The 15,496-nt window shown below is 43.6% G+C and overlaps 1 protein-coding gene across 2 annotated transcripts in view; it reads left to right on the plus strand.

Annotated features, from left to right (window-relative positions):
• The first annotated feature begins 261 nt into the window (after nucleotides 1-261).
• The window catches only part of smtnb (smoothelin b), a 44,378-nt gene continuing 29,143 nt past the window's right edge, over nucleotides 262-15,496 (plus strand). For both annotated transcript variants that reach the window (XM_069683031.1, XM_069683032.1), the window contains exons 1-2: nucleotides 262-591; nucleotides 14,944-15,101. In XM_069683031.1, coding sequence (XP_069539132.1) covers nucleotides 541-591; nucleotides 14,944-15,101 — 209 coding nt within the window. In that variant the 5' untranslated portion in view covers nucleotides 262-540. The remainder of the gene's footprint in view (nucleotides 592-14,943; nucleotides 15,102-15,496) is intronic.

The raw sequence follows: 15,496 nt of genomic DNA on the forward strand, positions 1-15,496 counted from the left end.
TAACTTTGGTTTTTGAGTTTTGGACGCCACCTATAATGAAAATATTATTTAAAAAGGTCTGATTTCATGAAAACTTAAGGGCTTCAGAGGCTGACAGTGGCACTTATCAACCTCCATACCCGTACGTTTTACGTCTTCCCGCAGAGCGGCGCGCTTTGAATGAGCGCCGGGAGAAGCCGGAGAAAGAGGGGGCGGGGCTTCACCTTTCTGTGGGAATCCTCGGTTCAAAAAGCTCCAACGTCTGCTTGTTAGAGAGTCTGTTTTCTGCTTTCACTGCTGCTCCAGAGACGACAAAAGAGGACCGAAATATGCTCACGAGAAGCGGGATACGGGTGTATTTTCGTTGACTCAGAAGAAGTTTTTAACTAGGCCAGATATTGAGACAGACTGCGCTGACTTAAAAAGAGAAAGATAAAAAAAGAAAGAAACGAAAACAGCAACAAGTTGTGCAGGTGGAGGACCACACGTTGAACCAGATCACACCGAGACTCAACATCCAGACCTTCTTCCTCTCACCTGAGCCGGACTGCACAGGTTAAAATGTCTGTGGAGAGTTACTCTGCGCTGGATGAGTCCTCTCTCCGAGCCCTCGTGAGTACATGAACCTAAATGAACAAGATACATGATGCTCATAATGAAGATGGTACACTGTGGTGTTTCTGCTTTCTGCCTGGGAAAACTGAAGATCTAATATCAATATTGTGTTTCATTGTAGATCAGGCCAGTCTCTTTATTCTACACACTACTTGCCGTTAAAGATGTATCAGCCTGGTTTATATGATGAGGGGATGATGTCTTAAAAGGGAAAGTAAAATGTGGATTCACTTCTCATTATACTGCTATAGGTGTGCCACTTATTACACACTTTGTGCAACTTAATCTCTTGATTCAAGTTCTGCCATTATTATAACTTAGTATAACAACTGTTGTCCAACTCACCAACATGATATTAGTCTTTATCATGCTTTATTGGCATTCTCTCTGTCTCTAATTATTACATATCCTCATCATCAATCAATTGTTTCAGGAATTTTTATATCTTTGTTTAATACATTTTGTTTTTTGATTGTTTATCGGACAAAACAAGACATTTGTAGAGGTATTGTACCGAGGAATTGTAGTGGCCGCAGTAGTTTTGAATATACCTGGTATAAAAACTTAATTGAAATAAAAGCATGATGAAAGGATAATAAAATAAATGTTGACTGATGTGATATCAGAGAGAACATGTGATGACTGAATTTAAAGGTAAACAGAGACCTTAGTGGTGTTCTTGTAAGCGTAAAGTAGTTTTAAACTGTAAGTTGTGCTAATTGAGAAATCAAATTATTCAAACAAAAATGTAAGGATTTGAGTTTTTCCATTGTAAAATTGAGATCTGTGTTATTGACTGGTGATTGGAGAAAAAGAACAGAGAAATTTGAAGATATCACTTGACTTTTGATGGGTTTCAAACTATTTATTAACACCTCATACTAAATAATTTATAATTGACAGATTAATCCATGACAAAAAACATTGTTAACAGTTGTAGCCCTATTTTAAATCAATTAAAGGAAGAAGAACTGACTGAAGTGAATATTCAGGGGTCATGTGATTCCCCACGTAGACACACTTCAGACATATCAGTATACAAAACAGTGAAGACAGTAATAATTATGTTACAAGAAGATGATTCATATTGATTTATGATACTGTAAACATAACTGAAGAGACATGATGTCACAAATCTGAACAGCAGATAATTATTAAAGGTGTGAACATGTAAAAAAACAGACTTCCTGCTTCACTGTGATATTAGTCATGTCCAAATAATGTCCCGAGGCAGAGGAAGGTGAAACATCCGTCCGTCTGACATAAACATGACACCTGTAACACAGACTTTTTTTTTACGAGGATGCATGAGTCAGCCTGTCCGTGTTCAGACATAGTTTACACTATTCGTCTGATTCACAGTCACACATACGTAACAGTTGTACATGAAACATCTGGTTTTTCATCAGTAATAGTTACGTGTACAGTATCTGATCTAAACTTGACTGCTGAAGCCATTACGCTCACCAGTTGACCTCGAAGAAAAACATTTTGCTTTCTGTTTGTGAAGATAAGGAGATCAAGAAAAGGCTGTTTACTTTGGATCAAGGCATGGTATCAAAGTAATGTTCTGTTGACCTGTCTGCGACTGTTTAAGCTGTATAAATACGGCCCGTCCATTATTATTAGTCCTTTATTTCCCCAAAGTCTGGAAGATTTCTTTAAATACATCACTTACAGGCCAAACTTTTACCACCAAGTAACTTTGAAACAGTGCATCAAACAGGCAGATGAAATAATAGTATTCATTCTGCGTCATGATTAACTTTTAGCTAGAGTATTTCCTGCTTTGATTGCTACGTTTATGAGGGTATTTATAGGGGAACAAAGCAGAAAAAAAGGGAATATAAACAAGGAAGTATTAAACACTGTCACAACCAATTTTGACAGTTGAAAGAATGAGGACATCTCAAGCTTTCTGCAAAACCTTCTCTGTTTTTAAGAGTTTGGATTTCAAGATGTTTGAGTCACCAGGTTTTGACCTCTTAATATCTTATTTCAGAGATTACATTTGACCTCAGCTCTCTGAACTTTGTCTGTATCCTCCTGTGTTTCCTGTGAGAGCTAACTGTTAAAATGCTGGCCTTGTGTAGAGTAAATAAAACGCGTATCATGCAGGCGCTGGAATTCATGCCGGTATTAATCATCATATGACTCTGACACTCAAAACATTACTGAGCCAGGTTTGAAATGCCTCCTCATCCTCTCCGTGCAGAGCGTCTTCCCCACAGCTTCCCTCCCTCAGATGAGACCAGCGGCTTAAAGGTCGCTCAGATCCCACATTTTCACTGATGATGTTTGTGGTGACTCGAGTGTCAGAGTTTTCCACAGTGAACTTGGTCACAGAGGAACTCTGATTAAAGTCCATGTGGGGTTGTGATGGAGTTTTCATTGGCTCCACAGAGGCTTGAATTGAGCCTTTTAAGTGTTCAGTTTATATAAAATCTAACACCCTATTACTCTGTGGTGTTTTATATTCAGTAATTATTGTGGAGTTTTTGAATTAAGTTGTTTTGAGGACACTTTTTTAAGATGATGGATGTTGCCCAGGCTTAATTAAACCGCTCTTAAAGCCGGGTTTAGGAGCCTTTATTGGGCAAAGTGTTATAACGACAGCAGACTCCAGGCCTGTGTGGGACTTAATGAACTAAACAGTCAGAAGGTCATATGGCGGCTTCTCTAACGCCGCTAATCCCGTCTCTCCACTTCTATTCGAAGCCCAGACTGCCTTTATACTGCTCATTTAATCCCCTCTATGGCAACCAAGGAAAGCATTATTCTTTCCTTTCGGCCTCTACGGCTATTTAATATTCACAAAAATAATCAGTTGGTGTCCCGCTTTGTGTGGAGAGGATGTTCGTCGCAGGTCGTCCGTTTTAAGTCTGTGGACAAAAAGCTGCAGAGAAGCTACTTGCAACCAAACTGCTCCAACAACTATCGCTTAAAAATAGATTTTATCAGCTGATTAGAGGCTCGGAGAGTGATGATTATCAGCTGTTATTGTCCTGAAACTGCAGTGTGGCAATAGTGTGCGTGTGTCAAACCTGCAGGACGAGCCAGGTCTACAGGTGTTGTTGTGGCACCTGTGCACCTGTCTGCTAAGAAGAAGCATCTGTCATCCACTCCGAGATCTCCTCTCTAATTATCCCTGAAACCCCTCCCTGCTTTGATGCATCAACTATCATCAGTTTATGCAACGTCTTATTGTCTTTGACAGTTCGTGGTCTGCTGATGCACGAGTCTGCCTCCCTTTTTTTAATTAAAATGACCGCCCGGAGACGTTTCCGTCCGTGGCGCCTGCTGGGCTGGTTTCACATGCTGGACGTCTCACATAATGATTTGTAACTAGTCTTGCCAGCCCTGTGACCGTCCCCTCTCCCTGGTGACAAAAAGCATTCACACATGTTTAAAAATGGGGCAATTTCACTCTGTGGTCCGGCCTCAGTGATCTATGGGACCCCCGGGTCTTCGTTTTATGGCTCTCTGGACCCTTTGTGCGTTGACAAGGGCTCGACGGTTACAGTCTGACAGGAAGAATGGGTTTGTTTTGTGTGGCTCCCAGGTTCTCCTGACCCCCCGGGGACATGGACCAAAATGTCAGCCTCATCACTAGGAACAAATAAATCGGAAAAATTATGTAGCATTATATAACTGTCGTCTGGGACAGTTTAGGATATACGAGCTGTGTTAGACATTCTGGCTTCAGCCTCTAATATGAGAAGATTTAAGGCTTTGTATTGTCATGCAGGGAACTTTATAGGTTTGGGGCCGTTGGGCAGATGGTGATCATGTTAATCATCAATGAAAATTGTTGAACTCCTAAAATGAAATTACAAAGAAAGTCCCAAATAAAGACTTAAACTACATCCGAGCCAACAATCATTAAAATCAGATTTTCTGTCTTCACAGAGGCTGCAGAGCACTTCACATACAAGCTGTTGCATGCAGCAGATCTTCCTTTAAATACCCTCCACACACGCAAACACACACACACACACACACACACACACACACACTTAAAAAAAAGTAAAGACTCTGAAGTGTTTTATGCCCCTCACCATTGATAACACCTGCTGCGTCTGTGTTCATGCCGGCAGTTGGTGCCTTTGACCTTAGTAGATGTTTACAGCCTGTTTTTAAGTGTTTCTGTCCCCTGGAGTGAAAAAGTCAGTGAGGCTACAAACTACAAACAAAGTGTTCAAAGTGCACACCTGATTTTTTTCCTGCTGAGCCTGTCATCCTCACAGGTATTCACTCCCCTCACATTTCCACAAAGCACTTCATGTATGATTTCAAAAGTGTCAGCGAGGAGGTTATGAAGAAACGTGCTGCGAACAGTTAATCATTCAGGGCAGTGTTTCCGTCTAAAGTGTATCAGTAGAAACACTTATCTACACTTTTGCATTGACAGAGTCCAAGAGTTGAGTTACAGCCTGCAGAGTTCAGCTTCTGTCAGTGAATATACAAATACACGGCCAGGGAGCAGAGAGATAAGAAGCCTCTTTGTTTGTTTGATTAAACAGGAAACTTTTGTTACTGGATATACTGCTATAAATAGTCTGCCTTTTTTGGCTCTGAAAGGATGAGAAAAGAAAGCAGTGAACTCTGCGATGATGTGCAAATAAACTCCAACGAATCTATTTTTGGGCTTTGGCCTTTAAGTTTGTTGCTCATCACTCAGAGTAAATGGAGCCGAATTTGACAAGTGTTTGAGCAAACGTTTACAGTTTAAACTGAGTTCAGTGTGTTGCATCTCCTAATTAAAGAGGACACTTTATAGTGTTTTGTCATTTTTGAAATATGAAACGGTTTATACTTTGGAAACATAGGCTGACTTTTTAATAGGAGGAGCAGTATTTCATTTATAAACAGCATAGCAGGCGCTGTTTTGTCATTTTAAAGTGTCATAATAAAGAATAACGTGTCAGTTTAACACTCAGTATAACAAATAAACCTTAGAGAGGTTGACGCAGCTCGTGTCAGTGAGGTAATGAGATTACATTCCCCTTAAAGTAAGTGAGGAAAGATTATGGCCATATTAATGCGTATGCCCTTTCTGGATAAATGATTGCACTCCTGTAATGAGGGAATACATTGAAAATGCAATCATTCATCTGTCAAGGGTGCTCTCTAGAGTTATCTGGTGTATATTATGTATTCATAAACCAGTACTTATTGTGTAAATGCTTGATAAATATTTAGAGTGCATTTCCAAGTATTTTTTTATTAGGGATGCACGATATTATCGGCACGTTATCGATATTGGCCGATAATGGCTTAAAAATGAACTATCGGATATCGGCCAACACGCTGATATCCGCCGATATAATTAACCGATAAATTAATGGGCCGCTGCATACTTGATCAAATGCCCGACCTCGGCGCTATGTCCCCGGCGCGAAGAAGACCTGCGAGGCGCAGCGTGATGACGTCACGTGAGTCTACCTGCAGCATGAGGGAGTTAGAAGCCAAAATGTCCGTGGTGTGGAAGTTTTTCAAAGTGTCTGAAATAGATAGCAGAACTGCTGTTTGCAATGACTGCTCAGCTTCGGTGATGCGAGGAGGAGCCAAGGCAAAGTCTTTCAACACTACAAATTTGATTAACCATCTCAAGACCCGTCACCCCGACCGTTGTAACAAATGTGATAAGAGTATCACCATTATACTGTACGCTAATTCCAATACAGAAGAGAGTTGATGATCTCTGCAATTAGGTGTGCGGGAAAAAAATATCGGTATCGGTAATCGGCTAAATGAGTTGTAAAATATCGGCATATCGGATATCGGCAAAAAATCCAATATCGTGCATCCCTAGTTTTTATATGTTAACATATGTGTTTCACTGACTTTTTATGCACGTTTCCATGTTTCTTGGCACTAAACCCCCTCTGACTGTTAAAAGGTAGGATAACATGAAATTAGCTGCAGGATTAAGTTTTTTATAAGGCATGCACATGAGTTAAGTTAACAGATTGGTTTGGTTTGGATGTGGCTTTATTAACTGAGTATCGTCTGCAAAATATTGGCGATAGATGGATTTTTACTTGATGATATTAGAAGAAGCATAAGTGAATAGAATCGGGCCGAGAACTGAACCTTGTGGAACTCCTTGGATATCTTTGGCATGCATAGAGGATACAGGATTGTGAACGTGTACAGACTGAGATTTATCTGAGAAGTAGGTTTACCATCGTGTTGGTTAATTTGGGAAAAGATACCAACAAACAGTTATTTCACTTTTAACTCTACTTTAACTGACAGAAGAAAAAGCAGAACCAGTCTGTGGTTACTGAGGGCGGCAGGGGAGTTACAGCCTGACAAACAAAGCGGACATCAGCTGCTCAATCAATCATAAGATCTGTGCAGTGTAGATTCAATAGATGGGTACAGTATATTCTGCTTTGATATATGGGGATGTCAATCAGGTCAGATATGGGACAGTCTTTGCTGTCAGAGCTGCTCTGTTCTTTACGTCTGTGGTAATTGATCCAGCAGAGAGGGCTTCTGTGACTGATCTCCATCTGTCCGGATCATCATTCTGCCAAATGGAAAAGGTCTGGATAAGGGATTGAAGGTGTGCTTTTTATCCTCCGTCTCCTTCCAACCACCAGGCGTCTCCGGCTACCAAATCCCTGTTTGACTTTTAATACTTTAGGCGCTTAGAGGTTTTTTTTTTCAGGGACAAACAGACTCTCAAGCTCACCCTCAAGCTTCTGTTTATACATTTTCCAGGTGTTTTAGACTCAGAAGAAACTCTTACCAGATGTGTACAATCTACTTGTCTGCTTTTTACAGTTGTCCCAATGCCTGTTTTTCACCAATTTTCAGTATTATAAGACCTCATTATGTCGAAGAGGATTTGAAAATCAAGTTGCAGATTCTGAAGAAGCTGTGCTTCTGTTGGGTTAAGAGACAATTGTCATTGCAGACATGCTATTAAGATGCCTTTGATGCTATGACCTCATCTGCTTTGATAAAACACAGGTTCTCAGCTGTAAGGAACCATAGCAGGACTTAGGCACAGTTCAGCAGTCTTTGGCTTTACATTTGAAAACTTAAGGTGTGGCTCTGTTCAAAGGAAAAATAGCATGCAGGAAACAACATGCAGGATCAGAAATGCTCTGGGTTTTCTGCCAAGTCACATTCTAAATTAAACAATTATAGCAGTTGGATAAGTCACATATCCAAAGCTTAGGAAAGATGGTCCTTTTAAAAGTGGGAAATAAAACACAAAGAAATGTGTAATCAGAGCAGAGAAATGTAGAAACTCTCTGGGTTCGGCCTTTTCAATATTGAATCCCTCGGGAGAGAGCCATTTCCTGAGATCCAGTAGTAATTGTCCAGCGGATGTTGATGTTTTGCTCTCCAGCCCACTGATGCTAACAGCTGATCTGTTCGAGTTTGTTTGGCCTTGTCTATCTGACTTTGTGCGTCTTTAAATCCCCTTGCTTTAGTTGTGGACAGTTTGTTAGATTTCGGGAGTCAGCATGGCGTCTCTCATGGATCTTTAGGAACAAACTGTTTGTGCCTCTCTCCTGTGGGACCCTCTCACCCCCTGGCTCTTACCTCATTAAACCAGAAGGTCCAGTCACGCAGGGCTCCAGTGCGACCAGCGATGTCCCATATTTGGTGAAGATTCATCATGCTCCAGCTCCTGCTATGACCTGCGTGTGCTCAAACCAGGCCGGATCCAGCAAGAGTCTCTCCTATCTCTTCATTTCTGAAAGCTCCTTCCTGCTGAAATCTGTCAAACTGTATCAGATCCCCTGCTTATGAGGAAGATAACGATGTACTGTATTTTAAAACAGTGACAGCTCCCTTCCTCTGTGTGTTTGCTAAAGTAAGTTATAAGGATGTCAAAAACCTTGAACAAAGCAACCGAAAACATCAGCTGCTACTTGACTAAAATGCACCTGAATCTCTCATTGAGCTGTCGTCTGTCGAGCTGAAATAAATAATGTAGGTGCCAGGTTTGCATATTTGAACATTTGACCCAAGACTGGAAGGCTTATATTGCTGTAAAAGTGAATGTATGCTCAACAAATTCATGTCCTGTGCATGTTTTAGTAATAATTATATGAGCTCTGTCAGTTTGTAGCAGATTAGAGGGGCCTTCTTTTGCCCATGTCGTCTGATATAAAACCCTTTGGATGAGCCCAGCTCCAAAATGTGGGGCAGGTTTGTCCTGCACAGGCTGTAACTGACCTGGATCCCTCTATGTGACCTGACCTGCTGCTCTGAAGAGAAACTATTCACTCAAACAGGACAGATTGTTTGAAACCAGATAGCCGAAATGGGCCAAAATGTCTCACGGAGGTGTTGGATTAAGCCCAGGAGAAATAAGCTCTACTGTCCGTACACGACTATAAGTTAGAGAGGTTATACATGCAAGAATGCTGCAAGATTTGAAATCGCTTTGAGGTCCTCCACGGAGCTGAAAGCTCAATATTTTGCGTATAAGATCAGAGCATTGACCATCAGAGCAACCACCCGCATGTCGAGTCCAATGCACTAATGTAAGACTGTGTGCTGTGTGCACGAGTCTGTAACAACACGTCTGCCTTCAGTGCATCATTACAGGCCTATAGATCATTGTTGATGCCCGTACCCCCACCTCAGACCCACACGCATTCCTCAAAGCGCCGTTCTTTATGCCTGCTACCTCAAGTGTAAAGGGGACACTGTTTTCCCAGGTCTGCTCGGGCCTCTGTCCTACCATCTGCTAATAAATAAAGGTTAAGCCTTCCACACGTGCAGCCGCACTCACAAAGAGCACATTGCCATATGAATGCAGTTATCTTTCTTCCTCCCTGGCTTGTATATTTCATAGGTACTCCCTCTTTATCTGACCCGGGACAATGCAGGCTCAGTGTGCGCTGCAGCATAATGAGTGAAACCTTGAATCTGGTTTGTTTCTTTGTTAATTTTGTAGCCAAGAGGTGACTGAAACTCCCTTTTCTAAGGAACAAGGAGTCCTGTGCCTTGCAGCACTCTCATGTATCCTGATTATATTCCCGTTTTTCATTGTGTGTGAGTGCCGGCCTACTGTATACACGCATTGTTTTCCTGAGGCGTTTAGAAATGATTTATAGGCTTCCACCTGATTCAGATGGGAGCTTTGCCCCAAAGCGAGGCAATGAAGAGATTTTATGTTGATAAAAATGTTGCTGAACTTTCTCACCCTTTCAGTCTTTCTTTCTGTTTATTTGTGTCTGCCTCAATCACTGTACACAGACCAGCTTCCTCGGTGGCAGCTGGTAATCCACTTCAGCTCCTCTGCCGGGAGTGTCCCGTCTATCCTTATAAGGGCAAACTCACTTGTGGGCTCGACACAAGTGAGTTTAAAGCACTGATCCGATCTGCTGCCTGGCTGCTCTCTAACCCCAGCCTGCTCTGGAAATTATTACTGTAGCCCTCATTTCACGCACAAACACACAGAACCTCTCGCTCATAGCCATGCACGTGGACTTGCACGCGCAAACGCACACATTTCTTACAGAAAGCATACATACTCCTTTGTGTCAGGGAATTTGTGCGACACGTCATAGTCCTCAAAGTAGAAAGTGTTAAGCGCAAAAACAGCCGAGCACGTGCTCACCCACTGGGAGTCAAAAGGTCGGGACTTGGCCTGAGGGGTCGTTGTTGCTCCCAGACAGGGCTGGGTGGGCGTGTGTACAGGAGGGAGGGAGGGAGGGTGAAGGTAGACATTGTCCACACATCGACCTGTGAGGTTTGACCTGACCTGTGTAGAACACAGACACACAAAGGATGACACACACATACAGTGTGCAGGGCTGGCTGGACATTTTGTGATACAGACGTTCCAAGTGAAACTGGACTTTTAGTATTAACACCAAATATGATATGTCTGCTTTTTAAGGAATATTCATGTATTTTTGGCTGAACGCCGGGGTCAGCCCTGCACACGGGTCTGTATGTGACTGACTGACTGAGTAAATGACTGACTGACTGAGTGAGTGACGGTACTTTCACAGCCATAGAGAGAAAGTTGCAACATCGCAATGGCGGATCATGGAGCATATTGGACCTCCACTGACACGACTCTCTGTCTATACGGCTCTAGATACTTTGTTTGGGGAGTAGACGGGGCTGCTCCTCCGCTGCTCATCCGCTCTCCTACGTCCGCAGCGCGCACCTGCTTTCAAACACGTTGTCATCGGCCTCATAAGGACAGTCCTTGTAACACATTGCCCTCAAAAGCGCACATTGACCTGATCCGGTCAGCCACATACTAGGTTTTGACCTAGTCTTGTTTTTACGAAAGCTGAACTTTTTAAATTAGCATGTTAGCTAAAGAAACAGGAAACAAGAATACAGCCTGGGTGGCGGGACTAATATGAACTGTTGCTATGTAGAGAGTAGAGAATAAGGGGGAGATTAAAACGAATCTGAACCTGTACATTAATTTCTTCTATTTGCACAGTAATGTAGCTGAGTGGTCCGACTCTTTTCACTTCCCACACATCTTAATCCCGCTGCACCCACAGGTAGCTGTTACAGCGTGTGTGCTAAGCTCAGATACATACAGCAGCCCCACTAAATAGTAGCTCACTGTATTTTTACTACCTGCAGAACCTTGACTTGTTGCCATGTTTGACCACTTCTGACACTGTTTCCATGTGCAACACAATAAATTAAGGACTTTAAAATATAGATTTAAATGTGTTTCCTTCATGTGCAACAGATGAGCTCAGAGTGCGTCCTCAGGAGTGTGTGTCGCCAGCTGGTCGGGATTACTGCTAAACCATGAACTCTCTCTAATTGGCTGTGATTGATTGAGCTGCTTCAGTCGGATCTCTTTGGGTAGGTTTGAGGTTTTGACTCCAGAGAAAGCCGGTGCTCCACAGGAAGTGACTCAAAGCAGCCAACAGTGCCGTGCAAGCCTTAGCAAGCCTGCTTGTGATACATAAAAACATTTTTTTGTATCTTTTCACCTCACCGCAGCGTGATTGCTGAATAGGGTAATCAGTTTCTGCTTTATATCGATGAATAAGTGCATGTAATAAAAGGAAATCCGTTTGTACACACCGCTTTGAAGCAGCTGGCCTAGTTTCTACAGGATTTCTTTCTTCACCCTTTCAGTCATAATCGCCGCCTCCATCCTCTTCCTCACATTGTATCGCGTCGGGTAGCTGCTGTCACACCTGTAGGCCTTACAAGACTGTAACGTGACTACCCCCCACCTCTACCCCAGCCGTCATTAGAGGTGCTGACAGCTCGGTGACGTCTCGATGACTGCATCCTTTTCAGTAAAACATATTCCTACATGTGACCTATTTGTTATGTGCTATTCCTGACTCATACGTCTGTTAGCAGCAGGAGGAAAACTGCGTGAAAAGCCTTCTGTCTGCCCGGGTTTAACGGCTGCTCTCTGGGTCACTGGGTTGTTGTTTTGGGACAGAGTGACAGTTGGTAACCACGAGGGCTGTGACTTGGTTTGAAAAATGCCTCTGATGTTGGTCAATGGAGGACGTGTGCTGTCACTGAGTAACTGGAGTCATTTTTTTCTCTGACTGTGGAGGTTTTGTCAGATGGACTCCAGTGTGTTTCCGTCTCTGGTTCTTTAACGTTTGGTCTGTTTTCTTTGGCAGCCGTCCAAGTTTAAGGTGTGTTTTATTAGCTCGGGTGACGCCCACTCATTAACTTCCTGTGCGGGAAAGTCAGTGGTCATGGACATTTTTATTTTCCTCTTTTCAGATACGTGAAGGAAAAGTTGGTTACAGCTTTTGGCCGTGAGCCAGCTGGTTGAATTTACATGTTTTAACCAATCCAAACGTCAACAAGCAGCCATCTGCGCACTGATTGGTCCATTTAAAAGTTGTAGTGTGAGAGCAGGTAGGAGTCAAAGTGCTGAAGTGCACATGTAGAGATTGTTTTTCATCTCCTATCATCACATCATGACTCGCTGTGCTTGTGTTCAGAGAGATTACTATAAGTGATCCGGACAGTTCTGCAGTCTATCACATGCTCTCTGTTTGGGAGTTCTCCTCTTTTTTTCTTTTGTGATTTTACTTGTTTAAACTGGTCTGCTCAGTTCTCAGGCCAAACACGCAGCCTGTTTTAAAATGCTTACCAGAAGTTACTGATTCGAGGCTCTGGCTTGAGGCTTTTCTGTTATATCTCAATAATGAATATAAATAAATCAGTCAGAGCTTAAACTTGGCAGGGAAACGGCTGTATAATCAGATCATGACATGCATTCAGCAGTTTGACAGTGTGGTAACGGACAGCTCCCACGAGTGTTTGGTTAGTGTGTGTGTGTGTGTGTGTGTGTGTAGGAGGAGAGACACTGGACAGTGGTAGGAATGAGCAAGTGTGTTCTTGTGATTGCTTAACAATGAAAATCTTGCTCTTGCTGTTCCTGGTCATTGAATCATCTCACTCCTGGGTTGGACCCAAACCCAGTTCCTGATCTGCTCACTTCACTTCCATCTCTTTCCCTGTGAGTCAGCAGGAATGTTAGGAATGACCTGTACGAGGCCTGGCCCTTTCCCACCCAGCTCTCATCTGCCCATTTTTAGGCATACATACCCAACTTCACTTTCCTCTTTTTCCCAGTGTCATCCTTTCTCTCTGTTACCCGCCTTACTCACCGCTCCTATTCTTCTCCTCTTCCCTCGTATATTTCCTTCCTTTCAGCGAGCACGTTCTCGTCTGACCCATTATTTTCAGTCAGCTCAGCACTTAAATTTCCACAAATTACAGTATATAGGAGAGCCCCTCTGAGCTTGTGCAGCCTGGGCCGCATATTTCGCTAAACCGCAGCGAGACCTCAAAACCACTGCCCCTCTTCATCTCTTGTGAGACCCGACCCCCCCCCTTCCCCCCACACTCCCCACACTCCCCCACTCCCCCGCCATCCTCCTCCGGGCCCAGCAGGGGGGGCACATCAACCCCTTCTCATCCCATCAGGGTGTAAGGCTTAGCTTAACAGCCTCATCCAGCTCCTTTTCGAAGTAACCAGTTGGCGTGCAAAGGTTTGTGTCTCGACTCTGCAGGTTTTAACTGGTGCAGCAGGAAACCTTAAAGTGTGTGTTTGTGCGTGAAGTGAATCCCAAAAGCCTGCCAGAGGAGCCGCTCATCTCTGCATGTGTTGACAGGTTCCCGCTGTCGACCAAAAGAGAGGTCTACCTCTTATATGAAAGGAGAGGGCTCCCCATACCCGCCCACGCTCACGGCTGTCGCTGACATGAAAGAGTCCAGCTCTGAGTGGTGTGTCTGTCTGCAGGCGGCTTTTATACACACACTCACACACCTTAATTACTCTTCTTTGCTTGAAAAAATAAACCCTTTAACTAATAGTCTCTCAGAGTGATGAAACGGCTCACTGAGTGTTGTTAAGTGAGCCACTTCAACATGTGAGTCTCTGGGGCCTCCTGCAGCCCGGCTACCGTACAACCAACATAAATTACAGCCAGAGAAGAAGACACCTGGCTGATAAGTCGACCCCCGAGAGCTGAACGCACTTCTTTCTTACAGCCGAGCACCAGCTGTTGGCGAGCCTGTTTCTCCTCCTCTGCACCTTGCTCAGGTGGTCCTGTCGTTTCCCATTAGTGAGGTCAGATCACCTGTCCGCGCCAATCTATAAGCCGTTCATCTGCCCTCATGCTGACCCTGTAACTCCTTGCCACACATCCAGAACTGAGCCAGGGCTGTTTAGTTTGTACTGTCTTCACGTCACTCGCCTGATGTTACTTTAGGTATCGGCTCTAGCAGCTCTATGAGGCTGAACACTGGTATGCTAACATGCTCACAGTGGCTATGCTAACTTGCTGAGGAACCACAAGTTTTAACTTGGTGGTGGTCCTGGAGTAAAGTGAGGCTATCACTAGTAGCAATAATCCTCAGGAGACCGTGAATGTACAAATTCAATGTAAGAGTTGAGATATTTCAGTCTAGTTCAAAGCTGTCGACTGAACAACCAGCAGCATTGTTTGCTAACATTGCTAGCTACTAGCAAACCTAAAATCCAACTCTTTCTGTGTTTGTGTGCTTGGTCAGATTGGCTCAGAGTCTTTCTGTTCTTATAAACAAGTGCGTTATTGTCCTTGTTTGACGGGGGTAATTACAGAGAGCAAGAGACTGACAGAAGTTAGAGCTACGACTGTACGCTACGAGCCCTTCAGCTCTGCTCAGTCACCGCCCTGTACTTACACTGACAACAAGCCAGTGACCCTTAACTGCCACAGGGGAATTTATAGGACTGATGCCATTTCCCCATCTAAGGTTTACTTAGAAGCAAATATAAGAGTGTCAGCAGACTTTAAACACTTGCATTTGTCTTCATGCCCTCTTTTTAACGTCTGTCTCTTTATGTTGTACGTGCAGCTGGATGGAACGGTCGATCTGGACGAGAGACGCCTCATCCGTTCAGCCATCCGGGATCTGAGGAGGAGGGAGATCGAGGACATGGAGGCGGCTCTGGCCAGCAAGAGATTTCGACCCACGCGCCTCAAACAGCAGGAGGACAAGGAGAACCACCACAGGTAAGATCACACACACACACACACACACACACACACACACACACACACACACACAGACACACACACACACAGACACACACACACACACACACACACACACACAGACACACACACACACACACACACACACACACACACACACACACACACACACACACACACACACACACACAGACACCTGTCCTCATGACAAACTGCAGCAGCCCAGGTGAACTGGAGACGCTGGGAAAACAGTCACAAACCCAGACGCAGCATTCCTCTACTCCAGTGGGAAAATTGAGAAGTCTGGAAAGTTCCAGTCATGAAATCATCGGGGACAGAGAAAAAACTGCAGCAACAATAAATTATCAGTGTTCCATTGTGTAAGCAGTGAGCACATCTCTCAATGAATACTT

Source organism: Semicossyphus pulcher, unplaced genomic scaffold, assembly GCF_022749685.1.
Source record: "Semicossyphus pulcher isolate SPU_LCO1_2020_fin unplaced genomic scaffold, fSemPul1.0.p SCAF_6, whole genome shotgun sequence".
Lineage (NCBI taxonomy): Eukaryota > Metazoa > Chordata > Actinopteri > Labriformes > Labridae > Semicossyphus > Semicossyphus pulcher.